General features: G+C 40.6%; 1 protein-coding gene across 1 annotated transcript in view; it reads right to left on the bottom strand.

Annotated features, from left to right (window-relative positions):
- Positions 1 to 25,885, bottom strand: part of Stk39 (serine/threonine kinase 39) — a 273,793-nt gene that overhangs the window by 39,363 nt on the left and 208,545 nt on the right. Inside the window, exons 15-16 of the mRNA XM_052722942.1 lie at positions 14,945 to 14,997; positions 11,070 to 11,138 (exon numbers count right to left, since the gene is read on the bottom strand). Of these exons, the coding sequence (XP_052578902.1) occupies positions 11,070 to 11,138; positions 14,945 to 14,997 (122 nt within the window). The remainder of the gene's footprint in view (positions 1 to 11,069; positions 11,139 to 14,944; positions 14,998 to 25,885) is intronic.

Consider the following 25,885-nt stretch of genomic DNA (forward strand, 5'->3'; position numbering starts at 1 on the left):
AACCACAGTAACAACTTTCCAGGTAATAATGTTTTGGGATAGAAAACTGCTCTCTTAACTGGATTTGAAGTCTGTGGCACAGGATGGAATTCATGCCTGGTACCGTAAAGGTCTTAAGCCCTAGGGGTATTTTTTTTTAAGCTAAACTGATATGGCACTAACTTGCATTCTAAATATTTATGTTTAAACCCACAGACAAATGGTACTTTTGTCCTTAACTCAGAGTAGCTTGTGTTTGCAGGGAAGGGATTCCACGCAGAGACTCGGGGCTGTCCAAGGTGCTGAAACAGTGATGGTTGAATGCTTAGTCCTGACCAGGACATCTCTAGTTCACCCCTCTGAGGCTCAGAAAACACCAGGCAAGAACTGGAAGGTGGGAAGAAGGGCTGCAAAACTCAACTTCGAGAGCATGAGTGAGTCACTGCAAGGACAACCTCACAGCAAGTGCAATTGCCTGCACTGGGCCTGGACAAGACCAGGGCCTGTCAACCAGTCACCATTGGGGAGGGGTTAATGGACCCTCCCTTCTATGATGAACTATTGGCTACTGATGGGTTCTGGGAGAGACAGTCATTGTCATTAGTGGTATATCAATGGTGAAATCACCAAGTTCCAATTGGTAGCTCCAAACCGAAGGTCATACAGTCTGTTGAAGTAAAAATCAGTGAGTCACAACAAAACAAAGACATGAATATGGGAAAGGGACTTGTGGGGCTGAAGGTGAGATAAAAGGGTGGGTGGCAGTAAACAGAATTCACTATACACATGTATCAAACTGTAAAAACATTAATCAATAAAAACAAATTTCATGGTATAAACATGGTAATTGATGAGAAAAAGGGGGGAATCAAATTTAGGCAATAAAGGGATCTAGCTTAAACTGTATATTGAGAGGTCCTGCACAATGAAATGAGTCGAAAGGAAACTATTATTCGCCTTCTTTTATAAGAGAAGAACAAGAAGACACAAAGTTTCTGTTTTTTAGAGGGTCTCAAAATCCAGCAACTAGATTTAGTTGCAAGTCATTATGGCTGGTGGCTATCTGTAAGGTCCTTCATGATCTAGACCTTTCCCCTCTGCTTACTCAATCTGGCCGTTCTGATCCATTTGCTGAGTCCTTAGTCCATTTTCTGCCCACATGCCCAGCATATACAGACTCAAGCACTCATCTCTCCCAGGAAGGACTTCTTTGTTCCTAAATCCAAGTGTGGCCCCATCCATAACTGTCTTTGTAACTCACTGAGATTCCCTCATATCAGCACCTCATGGGGTCTGCAACCTCACAGGTTAACGTGTACTGGCTTACTGAATGCCTGTGCTCATGTTAGACTTTGGGTGTCACAAAGGCAACGACTGCGGCTGCTTTGTGTGGCAGGTAAACCCAGCACAGAGTGAGTGAAATGCTTTGTTCATTCACTACAGCAGCTTCAGGGTCTGGATGACAGGCTACTTAACCAGTAGCAGGAGTGCCATGGGGCCTTCTGGTGGTAGCACACCTTCTGTGGGCACTGGGGTCCACACTTTACTTGGTGACATTGCTGAGCCATCTCTTCGAGGAGAGAGATGGGAGCCAAAGAAACCATAGCATGCTAACCAGCACTGCAAAGGAAATCTAAGAACCTCTGAGACACCTCCCTTTGGGAATGACCAGTAAGAGCCAATGGTTTTATGTGTGGCTAACCACTATCTGAAGATATATGAACTGCATTGATTATTTCAGAATATGTCTAGAAAACTAAGCTTTCAGTGCTAATACAACATAAAGCCACTGTTCAGAGTTACATGAAATGTAGATATTTGATATAAAAATATATTCTGAAAAAAGTCTAATTTCTCTTATTCATTATATATAATCTAATCTAATCTATCTATCTATCTAATATATACACTTCTCAAACACTAAAGACGTTTAATTTTTCTTTTCAAAGAAATCTTGACATCCCCAGCAAACCTGCTATACCAGGGGCTGAGCCCATTAACCAGAATAATCTATCACATATTTTATGCTTCCTAAAAGTGATACTATCTAAATTATGTCTTCTAACTTGTATTCTTTATTTCCAGAAGTTAGTGTATCACTGTATTAACTATTACCTTATGATTCAGTACAACTGACAAACAGAAGGTTTCAAACGAAAGAATTAGAAAGAAACAAAGAGAAAAGAAGTCCCCCAAACAAACAAAACACTGTAAGGAAGCAACAGTCGCCCACAGCAAAGGAAGGTCAGGTAAGAAATAAGTCATGGATGTACTGCTTTCCAGAGCCTTGACCAACAAACACAATCTGGTAAAAAGTCTCAAGAGCTGGTTATAAAATTAGCACTTCAAGGGTTCTATTACAGAAAAGACATTTTGTGTAAGATATTCTCATTTCCAGGAATGTATGGCTCATGGCTAAGAAATTCACTAAGGGTTGAAGGCATTTTACTGTCAGGAAATTAAGTAGGGAAAAAAATTGTTTTCCAAGTCAGATGAACAGACAGCTCTTTCATTGTTTGCCAGAGTGAGCTCTGGGCAGAAGGATGTAGAGCCATGCCCAGGAATTTGCGGCCATGGATGCTTTCCTGGCTGTGGTTTCCCAATGAATCGTTGTCCTATACCCAATCAGGCACAGAATCCTACAGGGAAACCCACACTGTGAAGAGGATGTCACAGGTTAGCAAATAGCTTCTGCTTTTGATCAACGTGTGCCAATGCTGACTTTCACAATGGGGAGAGCACAGGCCTGATGAGAAGGGCATGTTTAATTTGTCGGAGGGGACCAGAAAAGTCTCTCCTTGTCTTAAAATGCATTCTGGGGCAACAGCATTTTCCACGCTGTTTCCTGGATGCTAAACTTGTGTGGTATAAGGTTAAGAGCTAAGTTTTCTTAGAGTTTGCAAGAAGTTTTTTGTCAAAAAAAAAATATAATCAATCCAAGATGCAGGATCAAAGTTAGATATAATTGGATATGATACCAACACAGTGATATTAACCAATATTGAGACAAAAAAGTGAACCTTATTTTCTTTCTTGGCTCTTAATTCCCTTTGATTGGCTAAGCAATGGCTCTATTTCCTGTTGTATAAGAAATTTCTGTGACATACATTGATACAGTTAGAAAAACAGCAGTGAAATTTCATTTGGTGGTGAATGATACCTGTTAGACTATTAATAAGTACAACTGATCATATGTTTCTATCTAGAATACTGTACTATTTTTGGAATAGTTAGATGTAAGCCCAGAGATTGGTGAAATGGATACACACTACACACACACACACACACACACACACACACACACACACACACCATACACATGCAACTTACAAAGTGAACTATTAACACGACTCATAAGCCTGACACACATGGTGTGCTAAAAAAGGCATACTGCCACAAAGACTAAACAAAGTTTCCTCAGCTAAACAAACTTACTTTAATTAAGTCTATCAGAAAGATGCCCTTGTCATAAGAAAAGATTGACAATTTGGCGCTTATCCAACAGAGAGAAAGCTTGGCTGGACTGAGCATAATCTTTACACATATCTGATCTTAGAACTAAAAGGTAAATTAACATTTTGATTAAAATAGGACATTTTAAGGTATCTGAAAAAGACCGGGACTCTTGGGACTTACACTAACCCACTGGCAAGCTCGCACTTCACTGAAATGACAAATCTTAACTGGAATCTGTCTTTACTGAGGTTTTCTACAGAGGGTACCCAACTTCTAAGTAAACAAAACAACGTGACAATGTTAATTGATAAACAAGGTTTACAGTGCATTTTACTGCTGTACTGATTCATAATCATATAATATAGACAGAGAACATCTTCAGGAAGACAGAATTTATTTTATAGTAGAACTTCCTAGAAATAGCACGTGTGCACATTTTAAAAGGTAGTGTTGAATTACACGATCGCCATCAATCAGAAACTCCTTATAGAGGACAGGTCAGCCATCCCTTATCAAGAGCCAATCATTTTGGAAAAAAAATAATTTTTGTGCATGTGTCTGTGCATGTCCAGAAATCACAGCACCCCTGCCTGTGCTATGACACATTTAATGAGCAAAGGAGGTATTTAGACAGCCAGGAGCGGTTACAATCAACTGGCAGTAGCACTTTGGTAAAATCAGAAACCCCGCCATATTTAACTGTCCATTGTTTACTACTTTTTTTTTTTAAGGAATTACAGAAAGTAAAAAAGATAGCATTCTCAAGAAAGGGATAGTTTCAGATTCCCTGGAATATTAAATTCAACACAATTTTTTTATATTTTAAATTTAACTTTAAAAAAATGTGTATAGGTATTTTGCCAATATATATGTCTATGTACCAGTCCCTAGAGGAAAGCATCAGATTCCCTGGAACTGGACTGTGAGCCACCCTGTAGGTGCTGGGAATGGACCCCAGGTCCTTTGGAAGAACAACCGGTGAGTGCTCTTAGCTGCTGAGCGATCTCTCCAGCTTCTTCAATTTATAACTTTTGATCAAGAACTATTCAACCACATTTATTGACATTATTCAAACCAATTCCAAAGCTGCCTAAAGCCAGAGAGTATGTAAGGAATTGTCTTCTCTTCAAGAAGTTATTCACCACTATTTAAAAAAAATAATAACATGATTGTGCCATACAGGCTATTTTGTTAAGGAAAACTTTTCTTCATTCAATTTCAACATCATTAAACACAGTAGAAATAACCACTGAACTGAATATAAGAAAATGTCTTTGCTCGTTCTATAGGCTTTATCACAGAAGTGCAGTGTGGTGCTGCTCGGTAATTCCAGTCACTCAGAACAGACTTGAACAATGCTGAAGAAGATAGAGAAGAGCTGTGCACATCTCACCGCCTGTTCCCAAGTGATCTACGGTTCCATGACTTGCATACTTTGGAGCCTAAAATGCTTTACTATTACCTAGAAAAAAAGAGGAAACTCCTGCAGGGTCTACTACACCTTGAGCAGCAATATTAGTATATTTTTTTATTTTAAAATTTTTATGTGTTTGACCCGCATGTATGTCTCCATAGCATATGCATGCTTGACGTTCAAGGAGGCCAAAAGAGGGTGTTGATTTCCTCCAACTGGACTTACAGATGTTGTGAGCTTCCATGCGGATGCTGGGAATTGAACCCAGACCCTCTAGAAGAACAAAACATGCCCTCAACTACTAAGATCTCTCTCCAGCTCCACAATGTTAGTTTTATATTTTTAAAAATGTAACTATTCATTACAGTAAAAATTATACCAATGAGGCTTTCACACATGCAGTATCATTCATTCATTCACACACACACACACACACACACACACACACACACACACGGCCACACACACACACACACAATTTTAAAAAGTTGACTGGCATGATTGTAAAGCAGACTTCCAAGGAGATCGGGTAACTAAACAAAGCAGGAAAACAAAGGAGATTAATAATATTGTGAAGATACAGTGATTGAATGAGCCAAGAATGACCTGTATAGGCTACTGCAAATAGAAAGTAAAGAAGCTCAAGTAGGTATAAGATGCACCTGGGATGCTTGTGAAAAATGCTAACTCCCACTCTCTCTGCCCAAGATTCCTGTTGCTGGAACTTGAGTTTGGAATCCAGAAATGTACAGAAGTGTCCCAGATAAGATCGTGATGTAGGGATCTCACTGTCCACGTTCTGCGGAGTACCCAATTCCGAGCATATCCTAGTGGAAAACAGACACCTAAGACATTTTATTTCCTTCCTAAAAGTCATGTGATGGGGAAGAGGGGAAGAGAGAATGGCAAACAACCACACACAAACAAAACCTCAGCCATTCATTATTTTCATCATTTTAAAGGCACTGCAATGATTTCACTGTCCAGTATTATCTATTCATACACTGGTCCAGTGCTATGTTTGCAAAATGGGTTTAAATGTTACTTTAAATATCCATCATATTAAGTCAGCACCTATAAGGGGTAAGGGTAACAGAGCCAATAACTCAGAAGACAGATCTTGTATTAAAGGCACCTCCAGCCTCGCCAAAAAATGAAAAGAGCCCAGATATACAGCATGATGAAAGCCACATGTCACAAAATGGGAACCTACTTCTCTGGGGATCTATACAAGGATAGGCTGTCCTCCAGCTTATGAATGTGAAGGGGCAAGCAGGGGAGCAGGTGCTTGGAGAGGACATGTATAGCGAGTCTCAAAAAGCAAGCATATTTTACATGAGGAGTGTGATTATTCCAGAAATATGAAGAACATGTCTGAAAGCCCAGAGAGAACTTATGAGGACATACATATTTCAAATAAACCGTATCTATGTATTAATAATACATAGTAGAGTATAATAAAAAATCATTAAAATAAACTTCATTGTAGTGCTAACAACCTGGCTTAAAATGTATCAGAGTAAAATTATATAAATCAATGCAGAAATACATCTCCTTTTCTAGAGATAGAAATTCTAACATCTGGTTTCAAATTCCACTTAAAGCAGGCAGACATTGTTGTTACAAAGCCCAGGAAGGGTGACAGCAAACCCAAGCTACAACAGCCAGCAGACACTCTGCTCAGACACTCTCTGGTCCAGCAGCCTCCCGTCCACTCCCCAACACAGGCATTTGGACCTTGGCCTCTGCACTGGGCCTTGTAGGCTGAGGGCGGCAGCTTTGAGAAGCTGTGCATAGGCCTTACAAACATCCTGGCTTATGACCCCTGCCCTATTTCCTTTTCCTACTGGTGAAGTTCCAAAACTCATTAAAGGAAATTACAAAGACCATGCACAAGTCCAGAGCAAAATTTAGAATGAATTTTATTATTCAGAAAAAAACCAAGCTGTTCTGCACAGCCTTCATTCTCCAATGGGCAATTTTTTCTCAAGGGTGAGAGGGGAGTTTTCTCTGAGTGCGCCCCCCCCATCAGTTTTCCTTGGTAATCCTCTTTGAAATAACTGGAATAGGGACTCTCCGTTGTCTATTTACATTTTACAGCCAACCTAGGCAGCCAAGATAAGCAAATTTATACATGCATATCATCTATTTTTTCATCTCACAAGTTTACTTTTTTAACAAACACCCACCCAGAAGGCAGTGCCATCTTATACTTGTCTATTTACACAAGGCCTAAAAGTGTTTCCTGTTTCTTGCCTAAGGTAGTGCTAACTTTGAGCATAACTGAAGTGGCTTATGATTCAGTCTACAAACAGTGCATTTAATTTTGGACTGCCCTCGTTCTGCATGAAAGTCATCATTCTGTGCCATACACCAGCCTTCCTTCAATCCGAACTGTGCTTTGTAAAGCTTTGCACACTCCAGGCAGATTACCCTGCAGGCGAGGTAATGCCGACTTTTGTAATCTATGTTTGCTACGCTACAGTAAAAGCCACAGCACCCACTGCTCTATAACACATACTATTGCTTTTTTCAGCCTTTTCATGATACCACAAGCATTTTCCCCAAGTCAAAAGAAAACGCTGATGGGAAAAAAAACAGATTTTTAAATCTATTAAATGTTAGCTATTTTATATTATATAAGTTGAAACACACATGAGAAGGCTATATTTTGTACAGCCTTCCTCCTATGAGCTTATTTCATTTTGTAAAGGCTACTCAAATTTTGCTATCTCCAAAGCATGAGTCTCTAAATACTAGTATCCTATATTCAATACAATTCTTTTTCTAATGAAAATGCTAGGAGATATCTGGAGAGGTCAGAACAGAATTTTGGACAGAACAGAATTTGGGAGAAGCGATGCCCTTCAGCAGTGGGTCGGGAGCAGTACAGAACACAGACCAAATCAGCCACCTTTAAGAATCTAACGTTTAGCCTGCTGTGGTTATGCACATTTGTAATGTCAGTACTGGGGAGGCTGAGGACAAGGATCAGAAGCTTGAGCCAGCCTGGCTACATAGTGAGATGCTATTTGAGAAGGAAGGAAAAATGGAGGGAGGGAGGGAGGGAGGGAGGGAGGGAGGGAGGGAGGGAGGGAGGGAGGGTATGAGCAGAGTGTCTGCTGACTGTTGTAGCTTGGGTTTGCTGTCACCCTTCCTGGGCTTTGTAACAACAATGTCTGCTTGCTTTAAGTGGAATTTGAAACCAGATGTTAGAATTTCTATCTCTAAAAAGGGAGATGTATTTCTGCATTAATTTATACAATTTCACTCTGAAACATTTTGAGCCAGGATGTTAGCATTTACAATGAAGTTTATTTTAATGCTTTTTTATTATATTCAAGAAGAAGTCCTACAGATAATTTTTATAAGTGGAAAACATAAACTACGGCATGAGGAAAGTCAAAGTAGAAAGTACAAAGTGATGAGGATGGCGGAAAGCTGGGGAGGGGACGCCATTCTGTGCAGGGGTGTCAGGGAAGATGCTGGGGGAAAGCACCAAGAGATGTGGGGTGAACCCACGTGAGCCTTCAGAAGGGGCATTCTGGAAGAGAGGCAAGTGCAGCTTGCTGGCATTACAGGCTGGTGCGCTGATGGGTGGGAGCAGAGCTGAGAGAAGAGAGCTGGTCTGAGAAGTGATTGAGGCATACAGCAAAGAGGTACAGGCCCCTGGCATGTGGGTTGGAAGCCATTACAGAGTTCGATGAAAGCGTTAACGTCATCTGACCAATTTTTTCAATTGGGATGTGATCATACACAAAATTCTTCCTTTTGAAGCTCACAATTCAGTGGTTATGGGTACAGTCTCAAGGCTGCATACCCACTGTTACTTTTAATTCCAAAATATTTATCACATTCAAAACAAACCCTCAAATGCTCCCCATCTCAACGACGCTGGGTATTTCACATACCTGGAATCACGTGACTTTTAGGTGTGATTTAACTTACCTGGCTATCTCTAGCTGACAAGGGGGGCAGGAGCAGAAACTGGGATACCAGTAAAGACCCAGGGGTGATAAACCTAGCTAAAGGATGAGGGGGGCTTAGAATAGGATATCATGGTTTAAATGTGAAATGTTCGCCTTCCCCACAGGCTCATATATTTGAACACCTGATCTGCAGCTGTTGGAGCAGGTCATGGAGCCTTTTGGATATATGACCTAACCTCAGTATGTAGGATGGAGCCAGAGGAGCCTATATTTTCCCCCCAAAGCAGTAGATATCATTTTATATTTTAGTTGTTGATTATTGAACAGATAAAATATATCTACTGACCTACAGCTCACTGAGACCTCTGCTTCCTGGTCTGCCAAGAATGGAAGAGACATGCTCCAGCTGCCATGCACCCTGCCAGGCCTTCCCCGCCATGATGGACTGTATCCTCTGAGTTGTGAGCCAAAATATACCCTCCCTTCATTGAGCTGCTTATGGCGGGTATTTTGTCACAACAGAGAACCAAGCTGAGTACCAACAGTTAGATACTGTACACATCATAATTTGAAAGTGGGGGTAAGGGAGAAAAAAAAGTCAAGAATAACTCCCAGGTGTCGGCATGAGCACCTAGACACAGAGTGATGTAATCCTGAGAGAGAAGGACCACTGAAGGGCAGGTGGGAAGAAACACCAAGGGCTGCATTTTGGAGACTGACCATTAAATTTCAGATACTGACTGCCCTCCAAATGGAAGATGATTTAAAACAAAAATCTGGCTGAGTCTACCTGTGACCGAAAGTTAAACAACAGAAGGTGATTAATGCCATGCCAAAAGAGGAAGTGATTACAGAAGAAATTGTTCTTAGACTCCTGGGATACATCAGCATCTGCAGGTCAGAGAGATGAAGAGGAACCAGTAAAATGCTAAGACATCACCCCCCAGGTTGGAGGAACAAAGAAGGGTGGGTTTCTAAAAACCCAAATAAGAAGCTGATTGTGGAGGACGGCCCTACCTTCTAGGCCCAGTACTTCTGACAGGCCAATTGAGAAGACAGATCATTAACCTCCAACTTAGGAAGGGGGCTGTCACTCTCAGGTCACAGGTCCTGTGACACCACACTGTCCACTCCTGCTGCACCTGCCATCTCACCATCAGGCCTGCCTTCTCCAGATGTGGCTTTGAAAATGACAGTTTGAGTGGAGTGAGAAGGTCAATGTCTGGCTGGACTTTGTTCAGGGGACCACGGTAAGGAAGGAAATGATGGCAGAGACAGGTCTTTCAGCAAAGTTTTCTATAACATGCTGGAGGGAAATAGCTGTATTAAGATGTAAAGAAGAAATTCTTTAAAATGTAAGAAATAAAAGCTCTGAGATGCTCCTGGGTCATATGTAGCAAACAATGGGAGGGATAACAAGGGAGACAGTGGAGAAATTCCGAGACTGGTTAGTGAGGTACAGGAGTAAATATATTTGATCTGTTAAATAACAACTAAAATGTGATATCTGCTGCTTTGGGAAAAAATAAGTTGTTTTTGTTTTTTTGCTATTTTGTTTTCTTACAACACACAGGAATCAGCACTTTCTGAGGCTGAAGATACTGGACCTAACTCTGTCTACAATTCCTGGACAAGGGCAAGCCCTCAGAGTCAAGAAGCCCCGACTGCAGGTTACATCCTCCAGACCTCATTTGATTCTCAGGTTCATCTGTAGAACAGTGTCTAAAACAACCTGCCCCCTTTTACATCTCAGAACTGGTCTGACCATCGGATAAAAAGTACATGAATCATCTGAAAAGCCACAGGTGTGATGCCCAGCAAAGGCATTTGTACTTTTTCCGTATAAGGAAGAGTTAATATATCTGGTTTTTACCAAACATTCTTCATACAGAAATATTCAAGGCCCAACAATGGGAAACAAAGCAAAATAAAATTTATGAGGATAAGTAATTAAGGGATAGGAAAAATACAAACAAGCCTTTTGGTTATGTACTGTACTTAAAACACATTTGAATAAGTTATATATGAATGCAGTCTTCATTTCTTATTTTCTTTCTTTTAAAAACTGAACAACAACAAAATGCTTATATAAAGGGGAGGGAAATACATGAAATACCTTTGAAGAAAATTAAATATGATTCTTAATGCAATTTCACCATAAACATAGGAATTTATGAAGATTCTCTTTTAAATTTCAGAGTGAATTATGCCTTAATGAAAAGTTTTGCTTCTGAACACATTTCCATTTGATATATCAACAAAATGATACTGCATACTAAAAATCAATTTACCTATAACTACATCATGACCGTCAACCAAGCCAGCAGAGAAGAGCTCCTGAGACACACCATCTGCTGTATCTGTCCAAATGTGAGATGAATATGTATTAGAAACCATAACATAAAAATCAACAGCCCAGCACAATATAAAAATATATTTTTCATTTACTAAAATCACCCACATGATTTTAATTCATCAATTCAGATCCTATTAGAAAAAACTCAAAACCACCATGAAGTATATTTTCCCACAAGCAATTTGTATTTTGTCTTTTACTTAACAGATCTTACTAAAAAAATATTTATTTCACTTTGGTGAACCAAAAAATTTCCCCTCTGGCCACCAACTGAATTAATCTTCTGGAATACCCTAGAACACCTGAGTGCTCTCCATGACATTGCTTTTCTTTCTTGCCAAGGTTAATTCTAGCCATCATCAATCCTTTTCAATCATTCGTAGCTACTGAGTTAAGAATTTATAGCAAAGGTTGAATGGGTAGAATCTGATACAACCTTACACTTGGTACAAACAGCCCATGGGCTGGTTGCACTATTAAGATGAGCTATTTAAATGTATGCTATTAAGAAACCCCTTTAACACAACATTGATCATTTGATAGCAACAGATTCATTCTCTTAGAAAATGTGGCTGTGTAAAATAATGTAGTTTCTCAATGATAAGTGACAGGAGTTGGCAATCTCATAAAGATGGGACTGAACAGGCTGTAGCAAGTGAATATAGCTAAAAATTACTTAATTGAGAGGTTATGAATGAGCATGGTAACACTGCTAACTTCTATTGAAAGACTTTTCAAGGAGGAACTGAAAATTGCGATATGCTCAAAAGAACCATTACAGAACCCTGTGTTATATAAAGGAAATGATTTCATCTCCACAGCCTTCTGATATTCTAACAGACACCTAACAGCACTGGCTACAAACAGCACGGGCATTTTAGGGATGATCTGACATGAGTGTTTTCCAAAGTCAGCGGACACCTGAACATACATCTGCTGCATCAAACCAACAGCAAAACAGAACTGCAGGGACAACCCAGCTATGGTGGACTATGTGAATGAGTCCACAGAGTAGGTCTGTGTGCACACATAAACTGCATATGTGCATTATATGCATATTCATACATGCATTTGACCTGCTTTTTCACAATTTGGGGGATTTAGAGTGTTTAGACCTGGTATATGATGCCAAGAATACAATAAACGGTGATGGCGAAGGCAGTGGTACAGCCAAAGGGCATTCCAAACTCATCTTAATTCTTGTGCACTCTTTCTCTCCCTTCCTCCATCTCCAGAAAAGATGAAGACTCTCAAAGTATATGCTAGATGCTTCCGGAGATTGTGTTTCTCTCTCATTTCAGATGACAAGGGATGATACAGAAAGCTCACTAAACCATGGGATCCCACACAAGGCCAGCTCATCTTGGGCCTTCTCCTTCTGATAATGATTAAACACAGAGTTTATAAAGGTCCCTGATGGAATGATCCCACCTTAGGGGACTGAGGAGAGCTCAGTGAATGGCTGTGTTCTGAGGGTGACTCTCTTTCTGAAGCTGCTGGCACTCAGAATCCTCACCCTCCTGGAGATCAACCACAGCTCTAGGACAGGAAACCATTTTAATGAGGGTGCTGAGCAGATGTAGGTGACAAGCTTGCAGTAGGAGGTCATTTATAGCTAGTGACTGGCCAGCAGCAAGAAGATCTGAATCTTACATTTCTGCAAGCAGCTACACTCTCAGAATGCAGCGGAAAGGGAGACATGGCACAAAGCCACACCAAGGGCCAGCACTAAACCAGTGCCAGTGTGACAGCCACTCCCTGGCCATTAAACTGGATAGCATGTCCCATTTTCAGGCCTCTTGGGCACCAGATGATTCATATCAAAGTGGCAAATGGCTAATGCTGGCTGGACAAGATGGGAAATGCCCCTGTCGCTGTGTACGGCACAAAGCAGTCATTTTCTATACAGGTAAGTATGAGACCTGTAATAGTTTAGACCAGAAATATGAAATTATTATTTCAAGTTTACTAGTAATTTATTTTTACTTTAAGCTGATGCTGAAACAGGTTCAATAATCACATGTTAACATCTGGTTTCCAGAATATAAAATAACATCATAAATAAAAGGGTGCGTCCTCAAAAGACAACAGAGAATTTCCGTGTGCAAACCACATTTTATGCCATACACAACTATGCCTGTTTGTAGACAGCACACATGTAGTGCACATGTGGTGTATGGTGAACACATATATCAGACATTGCCTGATGAACAGGTAGCACCAAGAGTTGTACACACAGTGCATCCAGTACTAACAGGCCTGTGCTTGCTGTTCAAGAGAGGATACAATTACCAGCCAAGTCACTGCCATCGTTTCTGCCTGGGCACTAAAATCAGAGACTAGTCATCAATCCTTGGCAAAATGAGGCACCAAAGGCAATGCAAACGGCCTAGTGATGATAGGACCACCTTATCCACACAAATGCTCAAGTTGGAAATTCATTTCTTTGTTAGTTCTTAATTAAAATTGATTTTCATTGCTGTAGTCCACCTTATGTAACCAGATGAAAAGAGGCAACCTTAAAATCAGAATCTGCTCTTCTTATACTTGTAACATCTGTTATATAATTACTAGATCTTATTCACAACATTGCCTGGTCAGTATTTTTTTAATTGATAACTGTGACTGGTGGTGTACAATCTCACAGGCCCATCTGAAATTGCTAGGGATGGGTGCACTTGAAAAGAAAGCCTAGTTAGCAAGCTCATTAGGGTCTAAGAGCATGTATTTTGTAAAAGATATTTCATGTTTTTATCTGATTCAGATATTTGGGAAGTCATCTGATCCTTGCCTTTACAAAGGACTCATGATCAGAACTAGAGGAAATCTTGGCCCACCAACACTTAAGGTCTAGGAGCATAATTTGTTTGACTGGCAGTACTTAAACAACTCCTCATGAAGGCAGTACTTGAACAACTTCCCATACACAGGATGGATCAATGTCTTGAAGTGCCTGTCATTCACTCTGGCTCTTCAAGGCAGTTAGGCCAGCATCTTCTCACAGGTGCTAACAATAGGGAGGCCAGGGCAGGTGACTGCCAGACTAGCTCTCAGGCCAAGTGAATCCTTGTGCTTTGGGCTTTTCAAAGTTTAACAAATGAAGCTGAAATTTATGTAGAACCCTAACACATAGAACAAACACCGAGCTGTGAGCTTATAGATATTACAAATCAGAATGCAGAAGACTACTGCACAACATGGAAAATAGTTACAAACTTAGCATGTGTTGGCATCTGATTTTTTACTTCTTTAGACTATTGAGTTATAAAGTAAATAATGTAAACCATATTTTTTCCTTGGGTTACTTATCTATTAACCAAGGTTTCTTGATGGTCTACATGCCAGGTTCTATGCCTGTTGCAAAAGATAATAAAAAATAAAAACAATACATGGCCCCATTTTCTGACATGTGGATGCTGTATGAACAATCAGTCCATTCATTAAGCAGTTGCAATAACGTACCTTTTATATGCAAATTACAAAGAGGTTATAAGAGAGGTGGAGTTTGTTAGCTTATGGAGTAACACCACACTCACTTTCACTTCCATTAAAAACTTCATTTTCAAGCAGCGTGTATTTTCATGGTTAAGCTAATATATCTAATTTATACGTGTATGTTCACAATGCCACATGTGCCACTGGGATTCATGTAGTGAGCAGTGGTCTAGGATTCTTACAACTAACAAGCTCTTTCTTTCTTCCTTTGTTTACAGACAAAACATTTTTTGAATAGCAAATTATAACTATATGCTTATGATCAATTTCTCAACTGTTACTTCTTCCAAAATAATAATTTCAATTAAAACTTGCCTCTTCCTGGAGTAAATTCAAATCGTATGTCATTCAGTTCCTTTCTGGAGTTTCTGAAACATATAACATAAAGCACATTAAAATCTAACCAGGCAGAGTTTAATCAAGCCAAATTACTCCCAATTCTTGTAAGATGCCAGTAGAGTGGAGACAGTATTTTACAGTTTTAGGTTACCTCCAAATATTTTCTCAAGTAGAAGATACAGTTATGGTAACAATTAAGTGAATAGATATTTTTGATGAAATTTATCTTACGTGAACATGCTGATAACAAAAAATTCTCAAAACAAAATGTTAATTTTATAAAATCCATACTAACTCAGTAAGTGTAAATCTAATTTCAGAATACACATTTTTAGAAGCCTTTAGTCTAAGTGGTGTCTTATACATTTTTCATATTCCCCCTGGACAGTAGTATTTTAGTAACAGAGTTTTAAAGTAAAAAGCATCAAGGAAGACTGACTCCATAATAAGTTCAGGACAGGCATTATATATTAAATCATACAGAACAAAAACAATAAGGTGCATCTGTTGTTAAAAGTCTTTTCTCAATTCAGGCATCTCTGAAAGTTGCAAAATTTCCCAAAGAACAATAAACGTTATATAAGATACAGAAAATTGTAAAATATATACATAAGTATGTATTCAATAAAAATTAAATGACATTCAACAAAAATCTAAGGAACCATTCTCTCATTCATAGGAAGTTCAAGTAATGATAAAGACTGGTGGCCAATAAACTATTAAAAGTGACTATGTATACTAAAATAAAGTTAGTAAGAACACCAGAAGTAACCAGCTTAAAAAGCAAGGACACAATTATTAGATTCAGGGGTTAGAATGTGGAAGACAGAAACAGATGTCCAAATGCACAGTCCTGAACCTGCTCCTGTTCCTGCCATGTATGACTAAGCAGATCTAGCAAATACACAGATTCTCAACTCTGTGTGATATCTTCTGGTCTCTGGGGACACTGTATAAAGCCCGATTGGTGCTGGTGCGTTCTCTGAACCCTTTAGTCTATAATCATCTCTTTACTTTCTGGGCTACCATCTCCTACCACACTAAGTACAAGCAGGCCAGGAAACTGGAAAGGACTTGATATCAACTTAGAGAAAGCCCTCCTCACTGCCTAGAAAAGCTAACACACATCTAATACCAATCCACAAGGAACAAAAGGCAAAATAAGAGGTCAAGAACTCAAATCCAGATGTTAAGAGTCTTGAACCTAGAAATGTGCATCTGTCCTCAGGTTTCAACATCTGGACTTTGCAACTAACCCTCTAAGGGCTGAAGTCTTAAAACCGTGCTTCCAGTAGGATTTTGTGGGAACTGACAACTCTGAAATGTGTGGATCCTCACCCTAAAACAATTACCTTTCCTAATTTTAATTCAAATATTTCATAAATAAGTACTTTCTGATTGAGGGCTTATCTCTACAATAGAGTACTTGCCTAAAAAGTGTGTGTGGCCTTGGTTTTGATCTTTAGTACAAAAATGAAAGTAATTCTCCCTTCCAAAAGAAAAATAAATGCATAAACAGACTGAATTGTTTTATATTTTGGAAAGCCTCCATGGCATTAGTTTCACATGACTGAATATTTATAGTTGATCTGTTGCAATATATCATGTTATATAAGGAAAAATTCCAGTAATCATATATGTAAAAAAGAATGAGTGAAGAAGTAATTAATTTCTTAATATAATAAAATAGTTTTGCCCTCATAAACTCTAGAGGGAGCCTGTGAACTCCCAGGATAACTGAACTATATACATCAAGTGTTGAGGAATATTATTTTAAGGAGTGTTACTTTTGTTCATGTTACATTTGTTTAACTCTGTGAACCTGTGTTACCGTGCCTGTCTAAAACACCTGATGGTCTAATAAAGAACTGAATGGCGGACTGGAGAGATGGCTCAGAGGTTAAGAGCACTGGCTGCTCTTCCAAAGGTCCTGAGTTCAATTCCCAGCAACCACATGGTGGCTCACAACCATCTGTAATGAGATCTGGCGCCCTCTTCTGGCCTGCAGGGATACACGCAGACAGAGCACTGTATACATAATAAATAAATAAAATTGTTTAAAAAAAAAAAGAACTGAATGGCTATAGTGAGGCAGGAGAAAGGATAGGTGGGGCTGGCAGGGAGAAAGAATATATAGAGGGAGAAATCTTGGAGAAAAAGAGATCAAGGAGCCAGAGAAGGAGGAGGACTCCAGGGGTCAGCCACCCAGCTACACAACCAGCAAGCCATGGAGTAAGAGTAAGATTTACAGAAGTAAGAGAATAGGAAATGCCCAGAGGCAAAAGGTAGATGGGATAATTTAAGTTAAGGAAAGCTGGCTAGAAACTAAGCCAAGCTAAGGCCAAACATTCATAATTAAGTATAAGCCTCTGTGTGTGATTTATTTGGGAGATGGGTGGCTGGCCCCCCAAAAGAGTAAAATACCAGCAACAACAATCAAGCAACATTGCCTTCTCTTCTGTATCTTTGGGTTCTGCATCCTCTGAGTCAACCAACCACAGGTCAAAAATGCTCATAGTGAAAAGTGACCCTATACTGAACATGTATTTTTCTGTTCATTTCTGTACATTCTCTAAAAAATGTAACAACCACCTGCATAGCATTTGCAATGTATGAAAAGTATCCCCTAGAAATACAGTGTTATAAAGAGACAGGGGGAAGGTAGACTAGGAGGATTAAATGGGGGGAGGCTGAGAGGTCAGGGTAAAGGAGGGAGTATGGGGAGGAACAAAGGCCTAAAGACACTAAAGGCCTTTTGAAAAGCTGTATGGAAAGCTACTGCTGTAGAAGCTTCTTTAAATACACACACACACACACACACACACACGGAATGTAAATGGATTCACCATATAAAGGGGAGGCAATGCCCTAACTAGATCTCTTAAGTCTACAAGTAAAACTTCCAGTGCTACAAATGAGTTACATCTTGTTGAGTCATTCATTGGCCAAGGGGCCACATGGATCCCCAAACAACACAAGCTATTGCCATGGCTATTGATTATCCATGACAACCTGATGGTAAGGTCTTATAACTGAAGACACAACTGACTTATGTCATTGAACTTGGAGAAATCAGGCTGGTTCCCAACTAGGAGCTTCACTCCAAATGACTAGCATTCATAGTGCTGGAAGGCACTCTGCATGCTATCAAAGCAGAAAGGTAGTCATCAGTATCACCCAGCTACAAACCTTTGATCTGCATCATTAACTTGCCTGGAAAATATACTGGTTCAATAGTGGCACCAATGTTAGCATGGTAACCAACCACCCCTCGGTTGGATGTAAGGCCCACTCCATGAGATACTACCATACTTGACACTACTAAAGTGGCTATGAAAGTGAGACTAGACAGGTGATGGGCCCTAGGGGGAACCCTACTATTATTATTCTGCTAAACAATCATCAATAAAATGACCGCAAATGACATGTTGATCTGTTCATAGATCAGAGCACCATGCAACCCTCATCAGAGAAGCTTCATCTTGCAGTAGATGGTAATTAACACAGAGACCCACAACTGGCGAGTAAAACACTTCAGAGCACTTAGCCTTAAATGGGATGTCATTATCAAACTCCTCCCCTCAGGGCACAGGGATCCTTGACAAAGAGGAGGTGGAAAAACTGTAAGAGCCAGAAGTGGTAGATAACTAACTCCAGGGAAACAATGTCTTCTACATATAACAGGGCTGATAGACTGATGAACACACAGAGACTGTGACAGTGAGCACAAGACCTACACAGTTTCAAGCCAGACAAAATTCCAGAATGGAGGAGGGGAATTAAACACAGAGTTCCACCCTTAATCAAGAAACTATCTGAATCCATACCTGTTGGGAAAGGGAAAAATCAGTTTTTTTTTTTTTTGGTTGTTGTTGTTGTTTATTAATGCAGTGACACTGAATGTATCAACCACAGTCTGGAGCAGGCATCATGCCCAGGAGTAGTTGGTCAAAACCAAACAGACTTCATGTTTTTTTGTGTGTGTGTGAGAGGGAAAGAGAGAGAGAGAAAACAAACATGAGATTGGGCGAGCATGGAGGTGGAGGGATCTGGGAGAAGTTAGGAGTTAAAAAAAGGAAAAGTGTTCCCTAAAGAGTGTAACAACTAGTTATGATAAAAAATATATATGAATAAATGGGATATATATATATATTCATGTTGTATTAGTCATTAAAAAAATCTAGAAATCATTTAAAGTATGTTGGAAGATGTCATATGAAAATATTATATTATGTAAGAGAATTGAGCATCTTCAGATTTTTGTGTTGTTGGTAGATATACACTTCTCCATTTGATTCAACAGTCAGCCACTGAGATATGCAAAAGATATCTACTTGCTTCTTTTATTTTGTGTTCCAATGCCTACTACCCCTCCCCATTTTACATAACTACATTCAGTGTACCCCTTGTTTAGAAGTTTAGTGAGTCACAAAGTGAGGACAAACAATTCTATACTGGAAATGCCTGATATACATAGAACACTCAAGCCATATCATTTTTATGAGAAAGCCACATCCTTCAAGATTTTACATGTTATTAAACAACCCCCCAAACACATGAACAGTCTTGGCTGTGGATGCTATATATAAGCGAAAGGAAAATTAAAACTAAAGTAATCTAGTAGGAAAAAATATCACTAAGAAAGGGAGTACCAATATTATATTTAATAATGAAATGACTCAAGGAGAATAAAATAAAGGCACTTGGTTCAATATTAATTGGTGTCAGGGCTCCTTTCTCATCTAGTTGGTCTTGTTTAAATTAGTTTTTTCTACTCAGGCCATGGAAAAAGAGTGTATGCGTGAGCTGCACCCAGAATATCATTATGAACATCCTAATTTTTTAAATATTAATATCACAAAAGCAATAGCCAGCCCTCATAATCCCCACCGACATCAACTGTGGAGTTTGCCTCTGCAAGTCACTCTTTATGACTCTGAATCTAAGTCTCACCTTTGAAAAGGTCACTGTGATTGATTGTAAGTAGTAGACTTGTCCCATCAAGATGATATATAGTTGGAAAAATGCCTAATTGGATCTAACTACTGAAGGTCGTCCTTTTATAAAGAATTAATCTTTTCAGACTCATACGTGCACCTTTAATTGAAAGTACATTCACTTTAATTGATATGGCGCAGGACAGTCTTGATTTCGGGGAAGCTGAAGACGGGTGGTTTAAGGCCAAAAAGAGTCTGCGCAGCTTTACAGTAGAAACAGTTTGAGGCCCAGGCTGCTGCTGCTGCTGCCTCTCATTAAAAAAAAAAAAAAAAAAAAACCTCCTTAATCCTAAAATAAAAACTATCAAATTGGGTAAAGCAAAACTCCTTACTGCTCACTGTAGGAATACTCTGTCTCACAAAGGCAAATGCCAAAGCATCCCGTAAGAAATTTATTCTTACGAAGGAGAAATGCAATCATATGGTATGACTGCATACCCTGGCACTACTGGATCCCCATATCCAAAGATCTAGTGGGGGCACTAGATCTTTTTTTTGGATATGGGGGCACTACTCCCCATATCCAAAGATCTAGTACACACACACACACACACACACACACACACACACACACACACTTAATCCAGTGGCAGCATACTATGTCCACTAGTCTGTGCTTTAGTTTTAAGTTAATAATGTATCTTGAAATTTCTAAATATTAGTTCATTGTAAGATTTCATATCATTTTCAATATAGTTGCAAATCCAGTGGCAGCATACTAAATCCGTTATGCTGCACCTGTTTTAAGTTAATAATGTGTCTTGAAATTTCTAAATATTAGTTCACATCATTTTCCATATAATGACTATAGTTTCCTGTTCTATGCTATCATTTTTTGAGGCCGTTTCTATCCTGTGAAGAGATTGCTCCCAATCTTTCACCATTACAAACAATGAGTTAATGAATAACCTTATTCTTTTCTCACTCTGCAAATACATAAGCAAAAAAAAAAAAAAGACATTTTTAGTAGTCAACTACTTGGTCAAAGGATCCACACCCAGGTAATCTGAGAGGTACTGCCAAATTCCTCTTCATCTCAGTTGTACCAATTTCCACTCTCACTAGCAGTTTGTAAGCTCTGTTGCAAGAACTTTCAAAGAATAATGCAGAGGGTGTGTAACAGAAGTAGGAGATATGGGGACTGAGCCGGAAGAGAAAAGCAGATTCCTAATAGACAGGAAAACAAGTACTCAACACTTGCTGGTGACAGACCAGCAGGGACTTGGGGTAACTGAGCTGTTCAAACGTTTCAGAGACATAGAAAATTTGACATTATATAAAAAAATCCCATAGTTTCAACTAGTGATGCATAACTTTAAAGTGCTGATGCTAGGCGTGGGGATCAGATGAAGTCCATGAACACTCGCTACTAAGGTTGAGGATGAAATATAGTATCTGTTGATCTTAACACACAAACTGTGGTCAGTAGAGGCACACCAAGTTTCCTGAAATGGTAAGCCTTTGATGTTATTTTTAAGAATCTACAAAAAAAAAAGTCATAAATAATGCACTGACTCACAGGCTGTGAGCACTGGGAAAAAATTAATCATGGGAAAGAAAAATAAGTCCAAAGAAATTTAAGCAAAAAGAAAATACAATCTATAAAATTAGAAGTGGTTTCGAGCTTTCAGGACCTGTCCTTCAACAACTGGGGTGTGATTTTTTGCAAGGGAGGGGTGGCATGGTTTTGCTGGGTTTGTTTTATTTCTGCCCAAACTGAGTTCACAGTCTAGACTGGAATGGGTAAAGCCTTTCTTCCTGTGCTTTCAATTCACCTCCAAGTGACACAGTAAACATTCCAAGGAGACAGCTGTGGAGGCGGCAAGGGATACCCCAGGAAGGAGGTAACTTCCTGGTGGGTGGAGAGCAGCAGGGCAGGGAGACTACAGAGAAATTTCACAGGATACAGCATTCACCTGACCTCTTAATGTAGCATGCCAGAACTATCTGACTGTCACTGTTCCTCAAGTGTCCCCAAAGCCAAAGTGAAGTCTCATGTCAATGCCTCCTAGCCAGCGCTCACAGAAGCCTGGGGCTCACAGACCCTAAGAACCTGATGGTATTAGAAGATATGCAAGTCCAAAGGTCATTCATTGTCAAAGAGCACTGGAGAGAGTCCCTGCCATTGGTGTTTCATCTACCCTGAGAACAGTGATGCTCAGCAGCTCTGAGGTCAGCAGAGCCACCAGAAGACATGGAAGGCTGGAAGAATCAAAGGGACTCAGAAGTTTGCCCTCCCTCTAAGCAGCCGAAAGCAGATATGGCAAAAATGGCTCTATTTTTTTTTCCTTGCTTTTGCCTAGAATTCCAAGGGAAGGAAATGCTATGGTACCCATGGGCTCTACAGACAAGTCCCAGAATGTGTCCCTTCTCAGCGGCAGGAGGAGAACTCTTTCAGTGTTGAGTTTCACTTTTAGTTCATCTTGCTTCCTGTCTTGCATTGGACTGATGTAAAGCTGCCCCCTCAGCCTGAGGAGAGGACACAGACTATAGCTCCTTTGGAGCTAGCCTCCCCTCCTCTCCCCTCCCCTCCCCTCTCCTTTCCTCTTGGAGGTGGCTGGTACAGGAGGGTAAGATAATGTGAGCTATGAAGACAGAAGTCTGGATTCAAACCCACAAACCATTCTGTTGGCCTTCTATGACCTATTTTTCTCAGCTGTGAGAAGGGAGAGATACTGTCTAGCTGCCATGGCTGAACAGGTCCCTCAACAAGCTTCTGTATGGTTGTCCACAGAAGAGCAGTGTTAGGAGACAGGGACCAAGGGGAGTTGTTTTGGTCATTCTTAAAACAAAATTCAAAATGCGTATGCCTTACCCTCCTGTGGTGGTTTGAATAAGAAATGTCCTCACATACTTGGAACACTTGGTCCCCGGGGGGGGGGGGGGGGGGGGGGGGGGGGGAGTGGCCCCCTTTGGGAAAGTTGTGGAAGCTTTAGGAGGTGGAGCATTGGTGGTGGAAGAATGGTACTGTGGGGGAGGGGGAGGGGTCTGATCATTTATAGGCTTCTGTACTTCCAGTTTACTTGCTCTGCTTCGTGTTTGTGGTTGAAAACATGTCTCTGCTTTCTGCTTTCATCACGGCTGACACGCCTCCCTTACCATTCTGGGCTCTTGCTCCAGAACCAGGAGCCCAAACAATTTTTGCCCTCCTTAAGTTGCCTTTGGTCATGATATTTCATCACAGCAACAGAAAAACAACTAGCGAACCTCCCATTCCTACCTAGCCCTTCCTTGCCTGTCTTTCCAGCCTTGGCTCTCCTGCTTTTTCTCTTGCTCACTTGCATATCTCCCGTCTCCCCTCAGTTCCTGAAATCCTGGGCAACACAGCACTTTGGTATAACCAGCACCTGCCCCTTTAAAGACACTTCCGTTGTCCTGCTTAGTCTCCTGTGCCTGACAGTTCCCCTCCTGATCTGGAGACCAGAAAAGGAGATGGAGGTGGCCAGGGGAGGATAAGTCCCCTTCTTCCCTCCTGAATGCCCGAGTTCCACTTCTGTGCTAGATTTTGCACAAGGGCAGTTATGTGGTTATCTCTTTCAGGTGAGTGCCTGGTTTCCTTGGTAGTCCCTGGGGGGATACAAATATTTGCTGAATGAATGAAGAGCACCAGTCCAGGTTTTATAAAGAAGCCCCTAGGCTTGTGAGACAACACCTTCTGTCCTACCCTGTTCCCTAGCTGCCCTCTCTATCTGTCCCAAACACTCCTCTCTTCCTGTTCCCTCAATGGTTCAAACTCCATTCTCTACTATTCCTTCTTATTATTCTCTCCCTGGATGATTAATTTCAGATCTACAGCTCAATCCCAGCCACCTTCCCTGAGCTGTAAATCCATTATCCAATTGCTTACATGGTATCTTTCCACAGAAGAGCCAACAGACACCAAAATCTCAGGACAATCAAAATGCAGAGCATCACTCTTCCTCTCAAACCATTTCCCTGCCTCTGCCCTTAGAGCAACAGCTAAGACACGCAGGTACTATCTCCTTAAGAGTTCCAAGTCATCCATTCCTCCACCACTTCACTACAGCACACTGTCACCAGCCACACATTAGAATAACTGATATAATGGACAAAGAACACTTTGTACTCATGCAGCACACAGATCAGTTCCTATTGTGAGAGCTGAAGGATTATAGATAAAATGCAAAGGTTGTTTTGGGTGTGCTCTTGGCAGACAGGTGTAACCTAGGATGGAAACAGTTATACTTAAAGAAAAATGAAAAATGATAGAAATTTAAGGATAAGCTGAAGTGACCTACAACATAGGCATGGAGCAAGAAGCTGGAGGAGAGCCGCCCCATGCTGTCACCCATGTCACTCTGAAACAACGTCCCTTCCTCTCCAGTGGAATATTGAGTCAGTTCATGGGAGACTTCAGAACCTGGAGACACCCATGCAGAGGCTGACAGAGCACAGTTATTATTTAGTATCTGCTCGCTCTCTCAGCCTCTTCTGCAATAGAATGGAAATGATGCTTCCTTCAAGATTAAAGAGGCTTTGCGGAAATGCCTTGTGAATTCCTGGCACAGATATAAGGAATCATCTATTTAGATGCACACAGACACATGGGGAAAAGTCATGGCTCCAGTCCTTGAAGAGTTCATAGCCATTCCAGAGGATGACATCTGGCATCTGAAACAAGGAAGGAAGCCAGTGAGGTGGAGACCAGTGAGATGGCTGAGCAGGTCAAAGCAATTGTCACCAAGTCTGCTGAACCGAGTTCAATGCCTGGAACCCACAGAGTGGAAAGAGAGAACCAACCAGCAAGTTGCCCTCTGACCTCTGTATGTGCACGGCAGGTATGCCACAAACACACAAAATAAACACAGTATTTATGTCAACCAGTGCTAGAAAACAGTTGTAGGCAAGAAATATCAGACAATTCTGAGGACAGCACATTCCCCACTCCAGACTCTCACTGCAATCCATCTTTCCAACACCTGCCAAATTCATCTTCCTCTCAGGTACAGGTCCAATCACAGAATCATATAATTTTACAACCCAAAGGGGCCCTAGAGGTCACCTAGTCCATTCCCCTCTTTCCTCAGGTGAAGCAACTGAAGCCAAGGAGATGAAGTGGCTTGCCTAAGGTCGCACAGCTGGTTAATCACTCAATACTCCATAAACCCTTATTGCTCACCTACTAGGTGTCAGGCCCTTGCTGGGAGCCGCTAATGCAGAAATGGAGCTCAGACTTCGGAGCCGAGGCTTCTAGACCACTGCTTTCTGTTCTACATGGTTGGTTCTCAAAGTGCAGGCAGAGTTAGCAGAGAGTTGCAATCTCTAACAGAGACTGTTTCCCCAACTGCACCCCACACCCAGTGAAGAAGCAGTGAGACACTATAACAGAAATAAGGTGGAGAACCCTTGCTGTACCTCTCAGTATTATCCTCAAAGATGTGCTAGAGTTCAAAGTCCTCTCATACATATATACCCCCGTGTACCAGGTAGCATATGCTCCAGGAATGTGAGAAGTAACTGAGTATCCTGCTGTCCCTGCCCAGCCTTGCCCTTGCATTAACTTATCACAAAATAGTCTTCAAACAAACAAACAAACTAGTGGGACTTCTAAAAGATTAAAATTAATTTGAGCATTATATCTCTGTATTTTTTTTCCTTACTCTTTGTTCTTAGGGGACCTGCCACCCTGCTCCCCAAAAATATATGGAGACTTATTCTTTCTTATAAATGCCTGGCCTTAGCTTGGCTTGTTTCTACCCAGCTTTTCTTAACTTAAATTATCCTGTCTACCTTTTACCTCTGGGTTTTTACCTTTCTCTATTCTATATACCTTTTTTTCTATTTTACTTCATAGCTGGCCGAGTGGCTGGGTGGCTGGTCCTTGGTGTCCTCTTCTCTTCATTTTCTTGCTCTTCTCTCTTCTCTTCCTTTATTAATTCTGTCTGCCTGCCCACCCCAC

This window comes from Peromyscus californicus, unplaced genomic scaffold (assembly GCF_007827085.1).
Source record: "Peromyscus californicus insignis strain IS unplaced genomic scaffold, ASM782708v3 Scaffold_7__1_contigs__length_154581171, whole genome shotgun sequence".
Lineage (NCBI taxonomy): Eukaryota > Metazoa > Chordata > Mammalia > Rodentia > Cricetidae > Peromyscus > Peromyscus californicus.